This window comes from Desmodus rotundus, chromosome 1 (genome assembly GCF_022682495.2).
Source record: "Desmodus rotundus isolate HL8 chromosome 1, HLdesRot8A.1, whole genome shotgun sequence".
NCBI lineage: Eukaryota > Metazoa > Chordata > Mammalia > Chiroptera > Phyllostomidae > Desmodus > Desmodus rotundus.
The window spans coordinates 65,373,525-65,397,440 of NC_071387.1; the positions used below are offsets into that span (position 1 = coordinate 65,373,525).

The window sequence follows — 23,916 nt, forward strand, 5'->3', positions numbered from 1 at the left end:
TAGCAATGTTTTGTAATTTTCAAAATAACAAGTCTTTTACCCCTTAGTTTATTCTTAAGTATTATATTCTTTTTGATGCTATTATAAATAGAATTGTTTTCTTAATTCCCTTTTCAGATTGTTCATTTTTAGTGTAACATCTAATTCATTGTATTGGCCAAAGTAGCTACATGGCCAATCCGGAAGTCAGGAATAGGGTGGGAAAGTACTGCCCACACATCATGGGAGGGCACTGCAAAGTTGCATGACAAAGTGAGTAGATACAGGGAAGAGTAAAGAATGGGATCCTGTAACACTACATCCCACACTGAGCTTCCTACACAGATTTTAGCATTATTTCTCCAGGGCTCTTCTTCAAAGTTGTCTGTTCCAATCCCTTCAATCTATACAGTTACAATGAAAATATTAAAAAAGGGCAAAGGGATGAAAGGAGTGGGTAGACAAAGGACGTAGGTAACAGGGTGCCAGGTAAATCGCTGGTGCCCAGCTGAACAAATTAGTGGGTATGGAATAAGAACACGAGGCAAGGAATGTGAAGGCCTGTTCCTTGATCTTGGGAAGGTCTCCTAACATCTCTGAGCCCCAGTTTCCTCCTCTGTCAGTGGGGTAGGTGATCTCTAAGGGCCTTTGCTCTGTTGACTCAGCATCCTCTACCAATTCTAACAGTGCTGCCTCAGAATAGGAAACAGTCCAACACTGGAAAATCCCTTCTCTTTACAGATCCACAGGCACACCCATCCATGCAGGTGGTCACTCATGTGTCTCATAGATCTCATAATTTTCTGCTTTCCATCGCAGTTTATTAGTGTGCTTTTTTTTTAGCATATCACTAGGTATTTCCTTGCAAAAGGAAAGATAGTCTTAACTATCCTAACTGTCCCCAGAACAACAGTAACCAAATAGATTTTTTAACTAATCTGAAGAAAAGCCTCCAGTACTTTTATTGGATTTCTCATGCATTTTAAACTTCCAAGTAAATTTTCGGTGGAAGCCAAGTTGCTGGGAACACAACAGCAAATTCAGCAAGTACCCTGAATTTAGAGGAAATGGTTTTTCTTTCACAACTGCAATCAGTTTATTTTGATAATTCTCTGCTACAAAGTCTTAGTAGATACAATATCTCAGGTAAATATTGGGGAATTTTAATGCATCAAAATATGTTCAATGACTATGTAAATAAGTGTAACATCGTCCATGTCCAGTGCAGGCTTGGTAAGAGTTATCTGAAAGCCAAGGCTCTTGACCTATAGAGAAATGAGATGAGTATTTAAAATTGTTTTCCTAGTCTCTACTAAAAATTTTTGGCTTGAAAATCATTTAAAGAGTAACATGAAGGCAGATATTATACTTTAACCAGTTAAAGTTTGATTCTTAACTCTTACTACATAGTATATATTTTTCCAACTCACTGCTTTGAAGAAATGATTTCTTTCATTATGCAATTACTGTAGGAAATAATTAACTCCAAAAAATTCAGTGAGTGGATATTAATTGCTTCATTTTTTTAAGGTAGTGTAGGGATATAGATAGAAATAGGCACTTTGTGTCCTACTAGAATTTTTACTTAATTGAATGAGTAATAGTCACCCTCCTAGAACCCCAGAGTATAAAACATCTCCTGTTTGCTTGGGAATGGCAAGCATAAGGAAGATGCCATGGGGAAGGCCAAATTGTATGCACGGCCTCTAGAGCCACATAGACACTAACACAACTCCTCAGGGATGTATCCTTTTGGCTTTACCAATGGCTTAGTTCTCCTCTCCTCTTCTTCTAGGCTGCCCCATCAAAGGTCAGCCTACCCCCAGTATCACCTGGTTCCATGATGGCCAGTCAGTTGCCACTGTCACAGGATTGTCACATCATATCTTGGCTGCCGGACAGATTCTCCAGGTTGCAAACCTAAGTGGCGAGTCTCAAGGAGAATTCAGCTGCCTTGCTCAGAATGAGGCAGGAGAGCTCATGCAGAAGGCGTCTCTTGTCATCCAAGGTGAGAAACCCTTTGGGCTTTGGGTGCTGGGCTTATTTCTTAAGCAAGGGAGTCCCCCTAAAAATCTAATTCTCTAGTAGACCAATGATTTCTGATCTCCAGTGGTTCCCAGAGCATGAAAACTGAAGCTGGACCATGTTTCCATACAAGGAGGCCCTTCAGAAGAGCCTCCAGGCCCCACCCCAGCAGAACCTGGAAAAGTCAGTGCTGCTTTCCTAAGTGGGCCCTTCTGCTCATCATGTTGCCACTGCTTGGGACCAAGGAAACACCCCAATATAGCAAAGTCCACTGTGTTTCCTTTATGCCGGGTTAACTGATAAACACCCACACACTCACGCATGTAAAGTAGACTGTTAAGAAAAATGCAAATTTTCTCTGTTGGTTCGGTTCCAAAATAAGTCATAATTGGAACCCCTTGGTTTTTGCCTCCTGCCCCGGAGAGTCAGGGCTGGTGCCCATACCTGCCAAACACCGGAAAGACTCTTCACCTGCAGCCACATGCTGAGTGCTTTCTAGGCCCCTTTTCTGCAGCCTCGCCAGAGAACAGACTGAGAAACCTGTGTGGCTGGTGCATTATACCTCCAGGAAAACCGGTGGATTGGAAAGCCCTTGGCCAGCACCTGGCATTTGCTGCACCAAGAAAGTTACGAATAAACCCAAAACAGTGGGAAAGGAACCCAAACTGGCCTTGTTATAGAAACTAAGTAAGGCTTTTGGGTTTTCCACAGGCCTATTGTACCTGTGGCCTATGTGTGCCACTTCAGGGAAAGCGAAATTCTACTGTGTATTCTAAATGGAGGATCCTGGGGGAAGGGACCGCCTTTTGTGCAAATATAGCCCATGAAAAGGGCGACCTCTGAAAAATGGAGTTTTTCCCTTAAACATCCTTCCCTGCCATTTGGCTTTCCAAACAGGAAAGTAAATATTCCATTTTCTTGCCAGCCCGCCATTCTCTGCTGAAAACCAGATCCTATGTGCAAGATTTGTAACACACAGCTTTGGAAATAGGCACTCGTGGTTTATCGACCCAAAGTTATTTTAATAGCTTTCCTGTCAATGAGTCCCAAACCCCCAAAAAGAAAATCCAAAGAAATTGCCTTACTTCCTGACATCGGTGTCTCATATAATTGAGTCCTCTCTGGATAGACTGCCTTTTTTTTTTTTTTTTTTTTTTACTTTTCTTTTTAATCCTCAGCTGAGGAAATGTTTTTATTAATTTGAGAGAGAGAGAGGGAGAGAGAAACATCAATCAATTGCCTCCCTTACACACTCCAGCCAGGGATCAAACCTGTAACCTAAGCATGTGCTGTGACTGGGAATCAAACCCACAACTTTTTGGTGTACGGGATGACACTCCAACATACTGAGCCACCCAGCCAGGGCTAGGCTGGTTTTTTATAACATCTACCAAGTCTAACTTGAATCTGCACCTTTAAATATGATTGTTAAGTATCTCTGATATTTTTATATCTCTTTGTTGGGAAAAAATGTCACATTCTGGTGAGCCAGTCTGAAGGGAAAAAAAAAAAGCACTTTAAGAAGTAAGTTTAAAACTACTAAGAACTATAGCCTCTGGTTAAGTACCCTCTGTGCCAGGCACTGGGCTAGGCTCTTTACCTTCATTATACCCAGGCCTCACAGTAACTTGTTGATGTAAGGACTAGCATGCTCATTTTATAGAAGAGCCAACTGAGGGCTCTGGAGGCCACATAACTTGCCTAGATAAGCTGGGAATAGAGCCCACTGAGGGGCAGAGGCTCATTCATAACACCACCCTCCCTCCTCCCCAACTGCCCAGCTCAGAAGAAATATACAGCATGGGCAATAATACTCTCTGCTTTTCACCTCTGATCCTCCTTCTGTGACAGATTACTGGTGGTCTGTGGACAGACTGGCAACCTGCTCGGCCTCCTGTGGTAACAGGGGCATACAGCAGCCCCGCCTGAGGTGTCTCCTGAACAGCACAGAGGTTAGCCCCGCTCACTGTGCAGGGAAAGTTCGCCCTGCTGTGAATCCCGTCCCCTGCAACCGGAGAGACTGCCCTTCTCGGTGAGTGTGGCAGGGGTTGGCTCAGGCCTCCCCACCCTCCTGTATGCACCCTGACTTTTAGCCAAGTTGGTGACCAGCCCTTCCTTGACTAGCACTATGCAGGGAGACTTCAAGTGCAGGGGAGAGGGCCTGCCCTCAATGAGCTGTTCTTTCCTACAGGCACAGGACAGTGAGGACTCTCCGCCATACAGAAAACATCCCTCAGAAAGAGCCCCCTCCCTCAGCCCTGTTGTCTCCTCAACTCTCAGAAAGTTAAGGGCTTTCCCAGCACCCCAAGTACCTGAAAGGTTCTGTTCAGGGAGCAGGAACATCCCAGGCTCTGGCAAGACATAGCTCCCATCCTGCAAAGAAACGGGTTGTAGGAGAAGAAATGTATTTGCAGTTGAAGTGCTGAGGGGGTGGGGATTATTGGCCTCTACCCCAACCCTTCCCCTTTCTTCTAATTTAAAATACCTGTGCTAGTCAGTGCTTCAGTTTAGTTAAAGAAATCTTATCCTCCTCTTTTCTACAAAGAGTAGCATCCTGCTAAAGTTGAAATGTCTTCATTTCCTGTAGTCGCCTCAATGCTGCATATATACTCCCTGCATTTGGGTACATTATAGAACCCAGATGACACCCACAGTCTCTGCTTCTCATGTCTTCCTCGAGCTCTGAGAAGCCGTGAGTCCCACTGAGCATGCCCACCGCAGTCTTCAGTCAGTAGCTAGTGATAATGGATGGGCTTAGAGTTGGCACCAGCATAGTGCTCTGAGCCTGGGGGGACTTGGCGGGTCCCTGAAATGCCCTTTTACTACCCTATCTGTAGGACTTTCACACACCACTTAGGCAACTGCTTTGTGTTTTGCCAACTGAGTCATAAGGAGCAGCTGAAACCAGGAGAGACTCAATGAAATATGAAACACACTCTTTAATATCAGCAGTTTGACTTGCTGACGGGAAGGTTTCCACGGGAATGATTAATGTCCTTTTATACCCTTCCTGAACTGTAACATAGCCCCTACCTCTCCTCTCTCAAACCCCTTACCCCAGCTCCTGAAAAATTGCTGAAATGTATATTTGGAAATACAAGTTGATTGAAATGCAAGCCCGACATGCACCAGGGATATGAGAGACTGGAAGACTGCCCTTGCCAAGCTGTGTGAAATGAAGAAGAGGTCTTGGACATGCCAGGGACTTTTTGATTTGCTGGGGTGATGGTCAGAGTCAATCAGCCTCATTTACTTCTGCAAATGAAATAATGGCTGTGTCTGCTTGAGTTTCAGCACCCCTAGGAGCTTTCAAACACCTCCCGCCTGCTTCCTAAGTGGCTCTGCCGCTGTGGGTTGGAATTCTGCACACAGTCCTCTCTCAGGGCAAACGGAGCAAGGAAGTCCCACCAAACTAAACAAGCCACAGATCCAGATGCACCAGGAATTTGCTCCACCCCTGCTACTTGCCTCTCCTGAGAGCCAGATGTGGCACTCCTGGACTAGGAAGTAGTCACAGGTTCACCTTTGACTGGTTTCCATGCCTTGGGCACTTTGTCAGCTACCAAAAAGCATGGCCCTGGTCATCTTCTTGAATAGCTGTGGGCAGTTCTGTTTTGACCCAGATAGGGCCATTCCATGTATCAATAAGTTTTTTCTCAGGCAATAACACCAATGAATGACGTTTTTCCCCTAGACTGAGTGAAATGGCTGGAAAGCACCGTCATTTCTTGCTATTTTCCCCAAGCTGTCCCCCCTCCCCTCCTCTTTGAGAATTATCCCAAGGTATAAACATGCCAAGAGAACCCCTACGTGTTTGCATATGTACCAAGGATTTCAGAGTTTCCTAGCTGACACCTTAGCTCTCTGAGAAAAGCCATTTGTCACTATCTTGGTCAGTGTCACTTCCAAGGATCCGGTTTGTAGTTGGATCCTAGTGTTCTGAGAACTACTACTCTCAGCCCTCTGACAGGTATAAGATCTATGGCCTGTGACTCCCACAGGTGGGCAGTAGTTCCAAAAAGCTAGAAGGGACTTTGCCTGTGCCTGGGGAATTAAACAAAATCAAATGAGACATAGAAAACACAGTGAGTACTAGCAGACAAAATGTTGGCTTAAGTGAGACACAGATTGCCACCTAGGTCAGGAGGTGACACAGATTTGGACCTGACTTCCCTAGGAAATCGCCTCTCCTCTGCCACACACTTGGGTGCCCTTAGCAAGTACCGGAACCAGAGAGCAGTGTATGTAGCTCGAGACTGTTTCCCCCACAGTGTTCCATCTGCAAGCTCATGGCTTTGGGGGCCAGGGTCAAGCTGAAGCAACTGATCTTCAGGATATTCTTTCAAGATGTACCTTTTTAGTTCATTTCCAAAGGGTATTTGTTTCTTGTGGCTGCTATAACAAATTACCAGAAACATGGTGGCTTAAAACAACAGACGTTTATTCTCTCACTGTTTGGAAGCCCAGAAGTTCAGAATCAAGGTGTCATCAGGGTTGCACCCCCTCCAAAGGCTCTGGGAAGAATCTGTTCTGTGGCCCTTAGAGTTTCGGATGCCTCTGGTCCTCCCTTGGCTTGTGACCACATCACTCCATCCTCTGCCTCTTTGGGCACACTGTCTCCTCCTCTTTGGTGTGGAATCACCCTCTGCATTTCTCTTATAAGGATACCTGTGATGACATTTAAGGCCTATCCAGATAATGCAGGATAACCTCATCTCAAAATCCCTAATTATGTCCACAGTGATCTTTCGTCCGAATAAAGTAACCACAGGTTCCAGGGATTTGATGTAGGTTTCTTCTGGGGGTCAGTGGGGGTAGAGCATTTTCAGCCTATCACTCCAAGTATACACTGTAAAAAGGGCCATGGCCCCCACATTAGCAGCTGTGTGGTGGGCACAGGGCCATAGGTAGGACTCTTGTTCTGAGAGCACACAGCATCATTCCTTTCCCCGAGGCTGCCCCTTCGTGGCTGCCCCTTCATAGCTGTCCTGACTCCTCTTCTCTCCACAGGTGGATGGTGACCTCCTGGTCCGCTTGTACCCGGAGCTGTGGGGGAGGCATCCAGACTCGTCGGGTGACCTGCCAGAAGCTGAAAGCCTCTGGGATCTCCACTCCCGTGTCCAATGACATGTGCACACAGCTTGCCAAACGCCCGGTGGACACCCAGGCCTGTAACCAACAGCTCTGTGTGGAGTGGGCCTTCTCCAGCTGGGGCCAGGTGAGAGGATTTTCTTTGAAAGGTAAACCTAAAGGTACTGATCCTGCCACAGAAGGAGGTGCCTAGTATGTGATCTACCCTGGAAAATGTTCCACGTGCACTGAGAAAAATGTGTAATCTGCTCTTTGGGGATGAAATGTTCTATAAATGTCTATTAAGACAAACTGGTCTAATGTGACATTTTATGGCCATTATTTTCTTATTAATTTTCTGTCTGGATGATCTACCTATTGAAGTGGAATAGCAAAGTCCCTGACTATCTCGTACTACTGTTAATTTCTGCCTTTACGTCCACTAACATTTGCTTGTACCCGGAGCTATCGGGGAGGCATCCAGACCTGTCAGGTGACCTGCTCCTATGTTGGGTGTATAGATATTTGCGATTGTTACATCCTCTTCTTGAATTGACCTCTTTAAACTTGAGTAATTCATCTCTGTTTCATTTTATGTTCTTTATTCTAAAGTCTATTTTGTCTGATATGAGTTGTAGCACAGGAGCCCCAAACCAGGGAGCTGCGTAAGTGTTCATGATATTCTGGAAAAAAACCCACCTGGTCGGTATGGACATGCCGTTTATTACTCACATGACAGGAGAGTGCCCCGACAGCAGCAGGTTGGTGACAGAGAAGCTGTCCCTCCTCCAGTCTGAGGTTCATTATAAGGGGTCCCAGACAAAGGAAGCATGTATACTGTGCATTACTCTAAACTATATTACATCGTAAAGTTGCTTCTGTGTATGTGCAGAAAGAAAGGTCAAGAAGCAGTTACAGGACCAGAAGCTTCTCCCAAAAGGAAATAAGGAGGGAGTTACAATGCATTTCCAAAACAATACACATTCCCTCTGGCCAGGGTCCCCCTAGCCAGCCCTCATCACAGGTGGTGGAAGCGGCCATGTCTTGAGCTACCCCACACGAGGACTGCTACCCCAGCTTTTTTTTCACTTCTATTTGCACAGAACATCTCTTCCCACCCTTTCACTTTCAGCCTATGTGTGTCTTTCTATCTAAAGCAGGGCTGTCCAAACTTTTGGTGCCTCTGGGCCACACGGGAAGAAGAGTTGGCTTGGGCCAAACGTTAAATACACAAACACTAATGAAAACAAACAAATCTCATAATGTTTTAAGTAAATTTATGATTTTGTGTTGGGCCACATTCATAGCCATCCTGGACCACATGTGGCCCATGTGCCACAGGTTGGATTCTAAAGTGAGTCTCTTGTAGGAGGCATGTGGACGGGTCATTTTTTTCTATCCATTCTGCCACCCTATGTCCTTCAATTGGATCATTTAGTCCACTTACATTTAAAGTAATTACTGATAAGTATGTGCTTATTGCCATTTTGTTAATTTTTTTTGGTTGTTTTTCTCTGTTCCTTTCCTCTGCTCTTGATTTCTTTCCTTTGGATTTGTTGGTTTTCTTTAGGATTTTGCTTTAATTTCATTTTCTTCATTTTTTGTGTATTTTTTTGGTTTGGGCTTATGGTTACCATGAGGTTAATACATCCATCCATACCTATAGCTGTCTGTTTTAAGCTGATGGGCACTGAAGTTCAATTGCATTCTAAAAGTACTACATTTTTGCACCTCCTCCGTGCTTTATTTTTCACATCATGTTTAAATCTTCTTGTTTTGGGTATCCCCTAATTATTTATTGTATTTATAGTTAATTTTGCTACTATTGTCTTTTAACCTTCATATTACCTCTTTAAGTGGTTGATTCGCTGGGATTATTGTATATTTGCCTTTACCAGTGAGATTTTTTTTCTTTCCTGTATTTTCTTATTTCTGGTTATGGCCCTTTCTACCTAGAGAAGACCTTTTAACATTTCTTATGAGGCTGGTTTAGTGGTTGTGAACTCCTTTAGTTTTTCCATGTCTGGGAAACTCTTTATCTTTCCTTCAATTCTGAATGAACACCTTGCCAGATATAGTATTCTAGACTGTCAAGTGATTTCTTTTAGCACTTTAAATATTTCCTGCCACTCCCTTCTGGCCTGTATGTAAAGTTGCTTCTGAAAAAACAGCTGATAGCCTTATGGGTTATCCCTTGTATGTGATTTGTTTCATTCTTGCTGCTGTTAAGATAGTCTCTTTAACTTTAGCCATTTCAATTACATTAAAATGTAATTAATGTAATTAAAATGCCATTTTAATATGTCTTGGTGTGGGTCTCTTTGGGTTCATCTTGTTTGGAACTCTCTGTGCTTCCTGGACCTGGATGTCTGTTCACTTCCCCAAAATAGGAAAGTTTTCAGCCATTATTTCCTCAAATATTCTTTCTGCCCCTTTCTCTCTCTCTTGTCCTTCTGGATTCCTACAATACAAATGTTAGGGCACTTAATGTTATCCCAGAGATCTTTTATACTATCTCATTATTAAATTTTTTAAGTTTTCTTTTCTGATTGGGTGATAACTATTCTGTCTTCTAATCCATTCTTCTTTATTAACTAATCTGTTGTCAATTCCTTTTAATGTATTCTTCATTTCAGTTTTTGTATTCTTCATCTCTGATTGGTTCTTGTTTGCATTTTCCACTTCTTTGTGGAAGTATTCTCTGAGTTACTCTATTCTACTCTCAAGTTTGTTGAGCATCCTTATGACCATTTTTCTTTGAATTTTTTATCAAGCAAATTACTTATCTTTGGTTCATTAGGGAGTTTCTCTGGGTTGCTTTTTTTTTTTTAGTCCCTACATTTGGGGAATATTCTTGTCTCCCCATTTTGTTTGACTTTCTGTATTTGTTCCACTGAGTTGGATGGAATAGCTATGTCTCTCAGTCTTGGAAAAGTAGTTTTGACAGGCCAGCTGTAGTCAGGGAAGGTGCACATGCTCCTGTGTGTGTCCTCTGGCCTGAAGGAATAGGTTCCAGGAAGCCTAGTGTGTGCGTGCTCCCTTTCCTTCTAATCTGGGTGGAGTTGCCTGGTGTAGACGCGACTGCGCAGTGCGTGCTTAGTATGTCCTGTTGCTTTAATTATCTGTTGCCAGAGCAGGGTCTGGGCAGGGTTGCTCTGCATTCTTGCCTCTCAATGACCTGCTAGCTGCACCTTTTCTGTGGGTGGAATAGCATGTATATGCACACATCTGTATTTTGCTAGTTCTACACTCTCTCACAGCAGGGCAGCCATGCATGCATACACAGAAGCTCCCAATTCACTGCACATGGGTCAGCCTTGCGTGTGGGTACCATGAAGTTTTGCTAGCTCTGAACTTTCTTCAGGTGAGGTAGTCCCACGTGTGTGCAGCAGTGCCACACTATCTCTGCACTTTTTCTGGATGAGGCAGTCCTGCATGTGGATACCACAGCATTTTGCTGGGTCCACACTCTCCAGGAGGGCAGCCTCATGTGAGCACACAGCAGCACCCCTTCATCTCTGCACTTTCTCTGGACAGGGTAGCCCTGCAGCATTTTTCTAGCTCTTCACTCTCTCTCTGGGAGGAGTCCTGTGTGCTTGTGCAGTCTAATGGGTTCATAAAGCATTATCCTGCTGTACGTGCTGGATCAATCTCTGGGTACAGGGGCCTCTAGTATGCATGCTATCATAACCTCCTGTTTCTGCTGCATCTCCCTGCAGGACAGGTGATTGTGGACACACTATAGCACCTTGAATGTCTGGGATAAAACCTAACTAGAACTCCTGCCCATTAGCCATGTGTAGGAGAAACAAACAGTAGTGCTCAGTGATTCCTCTGATCCCAAGTTGCTCCTTCAGCTTCCAGAGAACTCTCACAGTTCCCCAAACTTCTCTGTGTAGTCTCTGTTGTTTATTGTGTGGAAGCTGTTCAATTGGCTCAGAGTTGTCTTCTAGGAGGAACTGCTCTAAATAGGTGTACATTTGATGTGTTCTTGTGAGGGCACAAGCTCAGTGTCTACCTACGCCACCATCTTCAACCTGGTAGAGTGTTTTAGAATGTATGTACTGTGTTCAAAACCTATTTGGAGACCATTAAGCTTAGCCAGCTGGGAGAATCCAAAACAACCATAAGGCTCTTAATTTTTTTGTGTTCCTATATGAACTAATGGAACTGAATGCTTCTGGGCAGTTAGCCACTAAAAACTTGTTGGAACTGGCTATCTAGACCTGGCTGCATTCATGTCCCTCCATCCCCACCCTGAGGTATGTCCTTTGGAGATCACCTGGAATTGTATCCAGTTATTACACATGGCTGAGACTATTAGTCAAGACAGAGGCATAGGTGAACATGCTCACCTCCTTACACAACCACATCAAAATTACAACTAAACTATAGAACAACTATCACTCAGAACCATCAGAAATAGAGTTGAATGGAAGTCTGACAACTATGAAATTAAAGAAACCACATCCATCCAGACTGGTACAAGAGGTGGAGACATGGAAGAAGCTGGTCCCACACTCATGTGTGTTGGATAAAAATTTGGGAGGTATATCTTGTGAGGGAGGAGTCCCAGTCCTATTCTGGGCCCCCAGCCCAGGGTCCCAGTGCCAGGCAGCTAGGTCCCCATAACTTCTGGCTGCAAAAATCAGTAGGGATCGAGTTGGTCCCAAGAAACTTCTGGAGTCCCAACAAGTTCCTCTTAAAGAACCCACACATGGACTTACTCAGCCTCACTACCTCTGAGCTCTGGCACCAGTGGCATACAGGGAAAAACTGCAGGGTCTGGCATCAAGGCAGGAGCTGAGGGACAGCTTCTCCCAGACAGAAAAGTGGACAGAGGCTATTGTCCCTGTTCTGAACCCTCCCCCCACAGAGCCACAGAGCTGGCAGGTGGGGGTTCCCTATATGAGACTCCATCAACCTGGCTAACACAATTTGTCCAGCACTGGAGATCCCCTGAGACTCTGTCCACCCAGCTTACGGGCCCACCCAACCTGTTAACAGTGAGTGCATTTTCCCATATGAATGGCTGGTCTTGGCTTATGCTTTACAACTTCCTAAATCCTCTCAAACAAGCAACAGCCAGCCTTAGTGATCCTCCAGCCCCATACCTCTTGATAAGTGGCCCCTGCCCAGCACTAAGAACAGCCAGCCTAGATTCATAGCTTGACTTTGCCTGGGAATCTCCAAGCCCAGCACAAATAGCAGTCATCTCAGATTGCTTTATAGCTCAGGCAGGGTGGCCCTGGGCAAAACAGTGAGAGCGGCTGACTTTGGCCTGCACCACTCAGGAAACCCCAGAGCCTGCACACCCAGTGGACATCTACTGACCACATCAGAGCACCACCATCCTGGCCTCACACTACTGATCCTCCACAGTGGGCAGAGGTTGGTGGTGAGTGATCATAGCCAGTCCTTGCAGCTGACTAGCCTGAGTAAATCCTTCCCATTGACCTGCCAACAGCAATCAAGGCTCAACTACAAGAGGAAGGTGTACTCAGCCCACATGAAGGGTGCACATTGAGTACCCAGCTTGGGTGATAGGGGAGCCTGGGCCACTATACCCTGCAAGACACCTACTACATTAGGCCATGATACCAAGACACGGAATCATAGAAGCTCTACCTAATAAAAAGAAGCAAACACAGGGAGGCTGCCAAAATGAGGAGACAAAGAAATGTGGCCCAAATGAAAGAACAGCTCAAAACTCCAGAAAAAGAGTTAAATAAAATGGAGATAAGTGATCTATCCGATGCAGAGTCTGAAACACTGGTTAGAAGGATGCTCAAGGAACTTAGTGAGGACCTCAATGGCGTAAAAAAGATCCAGATGGGAGGGGGTGTAAGGAAATGGATGAAGAAGTGAGAGGATTAAGTAGTACAAATTGTTTTTACAGAATAGCCATGGATATGTAAAGTACAGTATAGAAAATGGAGTAGCCAAAAAATTATACCCATGACCCATGAACATGAATAATGGTGTAGGGATTGCCTGGGGGAGTGGTGGGTGCTGGGTGGTTTTGGGCAAAGAGGGAAAAATTGGGACAACTGTAATAGCATAATCAATAAAATATAATAAAAATAAGAATAAAATCTTTATAAAATAAAAAAAAATACACACTGCCATCTCTAATGAAGATCAAATGTTATTTGGGGAAATGTGGCCACAGAATTTGCTTGTAATAATATATAAAGCCATTTGTGTCCCAGGTGAGTTAGGGGACAATGCTCAGTGCTGGCCAATCAACACGTTTGGCCAGAAGCTTCTTTTTGGCACCTCTACCAACCCCCCCTTATTTCCAGTGACCTAATGTATGTGCTTCATAATAAAAGAGGCATGAGCTCCTCCTTGCTCCTATGCCTTGGGGATATCATCTTTCTCTTACCTGGAAAAGTCCACTTCTGATACCCTCATTTAGGCAGCTCTGCTTTTAGGCCTCAACTTATTGGCAGCTTGTGAAATTTCAGTTGGGAACAGATCTGGCTACACACGGGAAAAAATTTCTGCATTGTATCACTGAGGTCAATCAAGGGGACATACAGTACACATTGATCATTCTCAGTAATTATTTTTCCTACAAGAGAAGAAAATAGGTCTTTCCCATCAAACACTCTCATTGCCATTTTATTTCTTCTACAACCCTCTAAGCAAGTATGTCTCAAGCTTTAATGTAAATCACCTGTGCATCTTGTTAAAAATGCTAACTCTGATATGGCAGGTCTGAAATAGAGCTTGGCTGCTGATTATTTTATTGAGGTATAACTGACATAATATTATATTAGATTCATGTGTACTACATAATGATTCAGTGTTTATATACATTGTGAAATAATCACCACAGTAAGTCTAGTTAACATGTGTCGCCATATGTATTTATTTAAAAAAAAATTTTTCTGGCAATTTTTAAGATCTACTCTAAGCAACTTTCAAATACACAATACAATATTATTAACTATAGTCACCAAGCTGTCCATTATACCTCCATGACTTTCTTACTGGACATTTATAAGTTTCAGTCCCCTTCTCTGATTTTGCCCATGTGCACCCCCACCTCTGGAAACCACCAATCTGTTTTTCAAGTGTGTCTTGTTTTAGATTCCACATATAAGTGAGATCATACAGTATTTGTCTGTCTCCGTCTGGCTTATTTCACTTGGCATAATTCCATCAAGATCCATACATGTTGCAAATGGCAAGATGTCTTTCTACTTTATGGCTGAATAATATTTGTGTGTGTGACATTTTCTTTATCCATTAATTCACTAATGGATACTTAGCTTGTTTCCATATCTTGGTTATTGTAAATAATGCTGCAATGAATCTGGGTGTGCATCTATCTTTTTGGATTAATGTTCTCAGTTTTTTCAGATAAATACCCAGAAGTGGAATTGCTGGATCATATAGTTCTGTTTTCAGTATTTTTGAGAAACCTTCAAACTGCTTTCCATAGTCACTGCACTAATTTACATTCCCACCAACAGTGCACAAGGGCTCCCTTTTCCACACATCCTCACCAACATTTAATCTTGTCTGGTAACAGGTGTGAGGCACTAGTTCATTGTGCATTTGATTTGCCTTCCCTTGATTATTAGTGATGTTGAGCACTGTTTCATGTACCTGTTGGCAATCCGTAAGTCTTCTTTTGAAAAATGTCTACTCAGATCCTCTACCCCTTTTTAAATAGGGTTTTGGTTTTGGTTTTGGTTTTGGTTTTGGTTTTGGTTTTGGTTCTTTGCTCTTGAATTGTATGAGTTCTTTATATATTTTGGGTGTTTATCCCTTATCAGATATATGATTTGTAATTATTTTCCCCCATTCAATTCATTGACTTTTGATGGTTTCCTTTGCAGGAGTTTTTTAGTTTTAGGTAGTCACACTTGTTTACTTTTGTCTGTTGTCTTTGTTTTTGGTGTCAGATTAAAAAATTGTTGCCAGGACTGATGTTAAGGAGGTATCACCTATGTCTTCTAAGAGTTTTATGGTTTCAGGCCTTATGTTCAAATCTTTTATCCATTTTGTGTTAATTTTTATTGTGTAAGATAGTCTAGTTTCATTTTTTTGCATGTGGCTGTACAATTTTCCCAGCAACATTTATTGAAGAGACTGTCATTTCCCCATTTTATATTCTTGGTTCATTTGTTGTAAATTAATTTGCCATATTTGTGGGTTTATTTCTGGGCTCTCTATTATGTGTCCATTTTTATGCCAGTACCATATTTTATTGATTACAATAGCTTTGTAATATAGTTTGAAATAAGGGAGTGTGATTGTTCCAGCTTTCTTTTTTCTCTTCTCGAGATTGCTTTGGTTATTTGGGTTTCTTGTGGTTCCATACAAATTTTAGGATTGTTTGTTCTATTTCAACAATAAAAAAGAAGAAAAGAAAAATTGGAATTTTGGAAAGGATTACATTAAATCTGTAGATTGCTTTGGACAGTACATTTTATTTTAAAAACACATTATTTCTTCAAATCCATGAACATGGAATATCTTTTCATATAATATTTGTGTTTTCTTGAGGGTGGGAGATGGGTATGGCTGGGGTGGGGAGAATTGGTAGGGGGGGATATGGAGACAACTGTACTTGAACAACAATAAAAAACATTTATGTTTTCTTTCATTTCTTTCATTAATGTCTTATAGTTTTCAAGGTGTATGTCTTTCACCTCTTTCACTAAGTTTATTTCTATATATTTTATCTTTTTTGATGCAATTGTAAGTGGAGAGAGTGGGCATCCTTCTCCAGTTCCTATAAGATCACCTTTCAGCCTTTCACTGTTGAGTATAAATGTTAACTGTGGGCTTGTCATATGAGAGTTTTTTATCATAACTGTATATTGAATTTATTTATCATAAATGTATGTTTTATTTGTCAAATACTTTTTCTGCATCTATTGATATGTTCATGTGATTTTTATCCTTCCTTTTGTTACTGTGATGTATCACATTGACAGATATGTGGATGTTAAAACATCCTTACCTCCTTGGAATAATTCCTACTTGGTCATAATGTATGATCCTTTTAATATATTCTTGAATTAGGTTTCTTAATACAGTGGTACCTCAGTACTCGTCATTAACTCATCCTAGAACTCATGATGAGTGCCAAAACCAAGTACTGAGCAAGCAACAAGTGACGAAGCATTTTTCTCTAGCGGCATTAATACTCATACAAGTTCTAGCAAGTGCAATGAATCCTGAGCAAGCGTTGAGTGCTGAAACATTTTTTCTCATAAAAATGCAATGAGTACAGGGCTTGACAAGTTCTGAAGCCAACGAGAACCAAGGTATGAATGTATTTTGTTGAGGATATTTACATCTATGTTCATCAGGAATACTGGCCTGTAATTTTCTTTTCTTGTAGTGTTTTTGTCTAGTTTTGGTGTCACGGTAATGCTGGCCTGGTAAAATGCATTTGGAAGCTTTCCCTCATCTTCTATTTTTTAGAAGAGTTTCAAAAGAATTGGTATTAACCCTTTTAAAATGTTTGGTGATAGAATTCCCCAGTGAAGCTATTTGGTCCCATATGTTTGTTTGTTGAGAGGTTTTAAATTACTGATTCAATCTCCTTACTAGTAATCAGTCTGTTCAGATTTTCATATGTTATATGTTTCTAGGAATTTATCCATGTCTTCTAGGTTATACTATTTGTTGGCACATGATTGTATATAGTAGTCTCTTATGATCCTTTGTATTTCTTTGGTATCAGTTTTAACATCTCTTCTTTCATATCTGATTTTAGTTGAGTTCTCTTTTTTTTCCTTTGTGAGTCTAGCTAAAGATTTGTCAATTTTGTTTCTCTTTTCAAAGAAGTGGCCCTTAGTTTCATCGATCTTTTCTATTGTCTTTTTATCTCTATTTCATACATTTCTGCTCTGATCTTTCTTTCTTTCCTTCTAACTCTGGGTCATTTGTTCTTTTTATAGTTCATTAGGATGTAAGTTAGATTGTGTGAGATTTTTCTTGGTTCTTAATATAGGCATTTATTGCTGTGAACCTGCCTCTTAGAATTTCTTTAGCCATATCCCATAAGTTTTATTATGTTGTTCTTGTATTTCCATTTTCATTTAGAATAAATCACAAGGGAAATTAGAAAATGCCTTAAGACAAGTGAAAATATGGGATGCAGATAAGACAGTGCTAAAAAGAAAATGTGTAATTGTAAATAACTGCATTAAAAAAGAAAGATCTCACATCAACAAACTAAATTTATGACCTAAGGCAGGAAATAAAAGAAGGAAATGAAAAATAGAGTGGAGATAAGTAAAATAAAAAGTAGAGCAGCAGTAGAGAAAAATCAATGAAACCAAAAGTTGGTTCTTCCAAAAGATCTAAAATAGAGCCAATTTTAGCTACATTGACTAAGAAAAAAAGAGGAGACTCAAATTATTTAAATATGAAATGAAAGTGGTAACATTATTGATTTTACAGAAATAAAAAAGATTCTACGAGAGTACTATGAGCAATTATACACCAATAAATTGGATAACCTAGATGTACTGGAAAAATTCCTACAATCACATAACCCACCAAGACTGAATCATGAAAAATAAAAACATAAATATATCTATCACTAGTAAACAGAATGAATCGGTAATCAAAGACCTCTCAACAAAGAAAAGCCCTGGGTGAGATGGCCTCACTGATGAATTCTGCACAATACTTAAAGAATTTACACCAATTCTTCTCAAACTCTTCCTAAAAATTTAAGGGGAGGGAATCCTAATACTTGCTAACTCATTCTATGAGACCAGCATTACCCTGATACCAAAACCAGACAAAGGAAGTACAAGAAAAGAAAACTAAAGACTAATTATTGATGCAGAAATCCTCAACAAAATACAATCAAACCAAATTTAGCAGCATACAAAAAGGATTATACATCATGAACAAGTAGGCTTTATTCTTGGAATGTAAGGATAGTTCAATGTATGAACATCAATCACTGTGATATTACACATTAGCAGAATAAAGAGAAAACTCATGGTCATCTCAATTGATACCAGAAAATCATTTGACAAAGTTCAACACCCTCTCGTGATGATAAAAAAGAAACATTCAAGAAACTAAGAATAGAAATAAACCACCTCAAAATAACAAAAACCATTTATGAAAACCTACAGCTAACAACATACTCAATGGTGAAGACAGAAAACTTTTCCCCTAAGATGAAAAACAAGACAGGAACACAATATCCACTACTTCCATTCAACGTAGTATTGGAAGTTCAGAGCATTAGGCAAGAAAAAGAAAAGTCAGGCCATTCAAGTTGGGCAGGAAGAAGTAAAATTATCTCTGTTTTTAGATGATACGATCTCACATATAAAAGCCCCAAAAATCCTAGTAACAAAAAAAAGGTTTTAGAATTAATAAACAAATTCAACAAAGTTGCAGGATACAAAATCAATACATAAAAATCAGTTGCATTTTTATAAACAAATGATGAGCAATCCAAAAAGAAAATTTAAGCAATTTAATTCATAATAGCAAAAATAATAAATATTAAGGAGTAAACTTAACCAAGGATGCAAAAGACTTGTATGTTAAAAATTAAAAAGCATTGATAAAAGAAACTAAAGAAGACACAAATACATGAGAAGACATCTTGTGTTCATGGGTTGGAAAACTTAATGTTAAGATGTCATCACTGCTCAAATTAACCAAGAGATTTGATGCAATTCCTGTCAAAATCCCAATGACTTTATTTGCAGAAACAGAAAAATCCATCCTATAGTTCATATGAAATCCTAAAGGATCCCAAATGGCCAAAACAATCTTGGAAAGCAGAACAAAGTTGAAGATCTCACACTTCCTGATTTCAAAGTTACTAGTAATTAGAATGGGATAGTGCTGCCCTGACCCAGTGGCTCAGTTGGTTGGGCATGGTCCCACAAAGCAGAAGGTTGCCGATTTGATTCCCAGTCAGGGCACATGCCTCAGTTATGGCTTTGGTCCCTGGACAGGATGCATGTGAAAAGCAACCTACCAATGTTTCTCTCCCTCTTTATCTCCCTTCTTTCTCCATCTCCAAAAATAAAATCAGAAAAGAAAACAGTATAGTGCTGACATAGAGGCAGACATGTAGGCCAATGCAATGGAATAGAATAGAGAGCCCAGAAACGAACTCTTTATATCTGATCAGATGAAGTGCACCAAGATCATTCAATGGGAAAAGGACAGTTTTTTCAACAAATGGTGCTGGGAAAATTGTATATCTACATACAAGAGAATGAACTTGGATCCTTACCTTACCACATACAAAATGAATCAAAGACTTTAACATAAGAGTTAAAAGTATAAAACTCTTAGAAGAATACAGGGAAGGGAGAAGTTTCATAATAATGGATTTGGCAGTGATTTCATGGAGCTGACACCATAAGCAAAGGCAACAAAAGAAAAATTATATAAAGTGGATATTATCAAATTTAAAAGCTTTTCTTCATCAAAGGGTACTATCAACAGAGTAAAAAAAAAAAAAGCCAACAGAGAATGGGAGAAAATTCTGTTGACCCCTGAATAACACCAGGGTTAAGGGTGCCCACTCCCCACACAGTCAAAAATCTATTTATAACTTTTGTCTCCCCCCAAACTTAAGTTGTCCCTCAGTATATACAGAGTATTGGTTCCAGGACAGCCCCTCCACCCACCGCTTCCCACAGATAACAAAATCTTCAGATGCTCAAGTGCCCTGTATAAATTGGTGTAGCTCAATGCATACAGTCGACCCTTCACATCCATGGACTCTCAACCACAGATCAAAAACAGTGCAGGTATTTATTGAAAAAATCTGCATATAAATGGACCAGCACAGTTCAAACTTGTGTTGTTCCAGGGTCAACTATATTTATAAATCATAAAGCTGATAAAGGATTAATATCACATTCTCTTAAAGAGAACCACAACTCAAGAAGAAAACAAGACACCTTGAACAGACATTTCTATAAACAAGATATACAAATGGTCATTATACAAATGAAAAGATGTTGAACACCACTAGTAATTAGGGAATGCAAACCACTTATTGATGTGGATCCTGGCCCATGGGATCTGTGTGTTGTGGCTAAGACGAGACAAATTCACACGGACTACCAAGTCCTGTGAAGAAAAAGGAACCGCACAGCCACTCTCTCAAGAGGAGAGCGACGGCTTTTATTGCTTTTCTGGGCACATTACATTGAGGATGGTCCTCATTTAATATGCACAGGTGCACAGGTTCACTTTAGGTGGTTACCTTTTACAGAAAACAAAGGAGAGGATGTTGCTAATTACATCAAAAAGGAAGGATATTTGCAAATGTAAAGGGAAAAGTGGTTAAACTGGTTATGCACTGTTCTTGGAAGGTTTAGCATAGATTTTAGGAAGTTACTTTAAAGATACGCAATAAATGTTTGCTGCCTCAATCAGGGTGGGGGAGTTTTAGCAAAAGCAAGCCTCATAGTGGCCTAGGTACAATGCAGGCCTGATTCCCCACAGGAGAACCTATACGTGGGTGTGGGTCTTGTGTGCCGGACCTCGCTCCCCACTGGTCTTTCTGAGTGGGAGCTGGGCCCATGCCACACAGAATGGTCTCCTATAACTTATCATCCTTTAGGATTGTTATTATCAAAGAAACAGAAAATAGCAAGTGTTGACCAAGATGTGGAGAAATTGGAACCCTTATGCACTGTTGGTGAGATTATGAAATGGCACAACTGCCATGGAAAATAGTATGGAGGTTCTTCAAAAAATTAAATAGAATTACCTTATGATCCAGCAACTCTACTTCTGGTATACATGGAGAACTGAAAGCAGAAATTTGAAAAGATGTTTGTACACTAATATTCATGGTAGCATATTCACAATATCCAAAAATGAAAACAACCCACATGTCTGTGAAGAGATGGCTGGATAAACAAAATGTGGTATTTACTTACAATAGTATATTACCCAGCCTTAAAAAAAAGAAATACTATATATGCTAGAACATGGATGAAACTTGAAAACATCAATTTAAGTGAAAAAAGCCAGACACAAAAGGACAAATACTGTAGATTCCACTTAAATGAGGTACCTAGAGTATTCAAAGTCATAGGAACGGAAAGTAGAAGAGAGGTTACCAGAAACTTGGAGAAGGGTAATGGAGAGTTAGTGTTGAATGGGTACAGAGTTTAGCTAGGGATGATGAAAAAGTTCTAGGGATGAATAATTTTAATGGTGTACCACAATATGAATGTACTTAATGCCACTGAATTTTACCCATAAAAATAGTTAAAATTATAAATTTTAACAAATTATGTATCTACTTTATCACATTTTTTAAAAACTCCCAGTTGTTGGTGTTGAGGGGCATTTTTATATCTCCCCTAACCCTCTTGTGCCTTTGTGAACAATATGACACTGGACCCTTCAGAGCCCTTTTCTTTATGGTCTGAGTTCATACCTTCTAGCATCATTTGGTCAGACAAGCAGACAAGACCCTGGTATACTCAGCTATAGCACAAGGAGCAGTAACTGGCTTTGGCCATGGTTGCCTGACCTAAGAGACAACCTTTACCTAAAATCCTTTCCTTCAGTGGCCCTTAACCTTTGAAATCCTTTGAACATCTGATAAAAGCTAGAGCCTCTTGCTAGAAAAATGTCAATAAACACAAGACTTCTGCTTATAATTTTAAGGGTTTACAGCTCCCCTGTGGTCTCCTAGGAAGTCCAAAGACCCCCAAGTTAGGGACTGTTTATTCTAAAGTGACCTCCAAGGGATATCTGTCCTCTTACTCAAATAGCAGATGTCGCTAAGGATCAGCTGCTTTTGTATTTACAGACACTGTTGTTAAGGGTATTACTGTGATAGACTCTGGCCCTGCCAACTCTAGGAAAAGCTTAACAATCTCCATGGGCACATATCAAGAGAATATAAGTAGGGATTAACTATACATACTCAAGTCTGCTTTTGTTCAGCCCTCCTGGATTTAACCTTGAGAAATGAAGCCAAAGGAAGGAAAGAAGTAATGGACTTGGTTACTTGAAGGAATTTAGCAAGAAACAATAAACCAAATTACTCTTTGGACTAAAAGAGAGACTGAGGGGCTTCTTTAGAGATTTTTACCTCTAAAAGTTACCAACACATTCCTGGCACATTATGCCAAGAAATCTTTCACATGTTTCATCTGGGAGGGGCTGACATTCTCTGGCTGGCTCCACATTACCGTCCGCCATTTTTCAGCAGAATGCTCACAGGCCACAGGAAAGCTGACCATTCCATGTGGCACGAAGAAAACATGCCAGTGAACATTTTTTAGTAGGCCCCAAAATAGGCATGATGAATGATCTGAAAGCCTCACACAAGACCCTGAACTTGTGTCCCATGCAGCCTGAGGACTGCAGCCTCCCCCTGGACTTGGCTAACATTACAGGTGCATATGTCACGTGTTTCTCTTTCCCAGTGCAATGGGCCTTGCATCGGGCCTCGCCTAGCTGTGCAACACAGACAAGTCTTCTGCCAGACACTGGATGGCATCACCTTGCCCTCAGAGCAGTGCAGCGCCCTTCCGAGGTAAGAGAAAACCATGGACCTCCTTTCCCCAGCCCCTGTGTCAATATCACAGAAAGGTGATGGTGAATGAATGTTTCTCCTCCAGTATCCCAGAGGCCCAGAGTTCACATGCCCTCCCTTTCACCACAGTTCTCCCTAGGCCACTGGCCTCCTTGCACTTGAATGGGCCAGGCTGGGCTTTCCTTTCCTGGAGATGAACAGTGCACAGGTTCCTCTGAAGGAAACTTGATACCACAAGACCTGAACTAGCCCCAGGGTGAGCAGGAGGTCAGGTCCACAAAGTGGCCACCCAGACCTTAAGGGCTCCAACAGCCCCTCACTCTTGTTGACCTCCCTCTAGAAGTTATATTGCCATGAGGGCCTTTGTCCTTTGGTCTCTACCTATTGTCCCTATCCAGCCCCCATTTCCTGTCATATCTCCTTGCACGTGTTCCCCTGGGGTGAGGGCCCACCACCTCATGTAAGGCCCCAGTCCCTGAGACCAGCTCCAGGCTCTGCCTCTGCCAACCCACATTCTGGGCAGAGCTCATTCTCAGGTCCTGCAGTGAGTCAGACATTGTAGAGACAAGCAGATGGAGTCCCAGTTAGAGGAAGTGGCCTTCTGAGATATTACAGCCTTTAAGTACCCAGGTCTGGTAGCACTGGAAGGAAGGTCTTGAGTTACCCATAATTATTGGGTTTGCAGCATTGTTTTCACATCTGCCCCCCCACCCCATCTGGCTCCAGCCCCCACAGAGGCAGACTCTAACCTTGCCACCCTCCTCTTACAGGCCCGTGAGCACCCAGAACTGCTGGTCAGAAGCCTGCAGCGTACACTGGAGAGTCAGCCTGTGGACCCTGTGCACAGCAACCTGCGGCAACTATGGCTTCCAATCCCGACGGGTGGAGTGTGTGCATGCCCGCACCAACAAGGCAGTGCCTGAGCACCTGTGCTCCTGGGGACCCCGGCCTGCTAACTGGCAGCGCTGCAACATCACCCCATGTGAAAACAGTATGTCCCAATCCCAAAGAGCCTTCTGCAAATGCCCCGAGGGGCGTCAGGTGCAGAGAACAGTCCCTGGGCCCAAGCCTGAGCAGAGGGCATTGGATCAGGCTTCCCAAAAATTGTGAGCTAGGTCTAGAGTTAGGTATTTTCAGAGGGGTGCATGGGTGTGTGCAAGCATGTGTGTACACATATTTAGGCCACAAAAGATGGTTGGGTGTGCCCTAAGGGCTCCCTCCTGGCCCTGAGAGAGAGCCAGGTGCTGTTGGCCAAGTGCCAAATGAAATCAGCCTCCAACTCACCAGTAGTCGTTTGGCTGGTGCCCACA

At 41.8% G+C, this 23,916-nt stretch overlaps 1 protein-coding gene across 3 annotated transcripts in view; it reads left to right on the plus strand.

The window, feature by feature from the left end:
• Positions 1-23,916, plus strand: part of ADAMTSL1 (ADAMTS like 1) — an 892,695-nt gene that overhangs the window by 865,058 nt on the left and 3,721 nt on the right. For all 3 annotated transcript variants that reach the window (XM_053924703.1, XM_053924704.1, XM_045193737.2), the window contains 5 exons: positions 1,775-1,987; positions 3,856-4,036; positions 7,015-7,222; positions 22,497-22,606; positions 23,377-23,597. In XM_053924703.1, the coding sequence (XP_053780678.1) occupies positions 1,775-1,987; positions 3,856-4,036; positions 7,015-7,222; positions 22,497-22,606; positions 23,377-23,597 (933 nt within the window). The remainder of the gene's footprint in view (positions 1-1,774; positions 1,988-3,855; positions 4,037-7,014; positions 7,223-22,496; positions 22,607-23,376; positions 23,598-23,916) is intronic.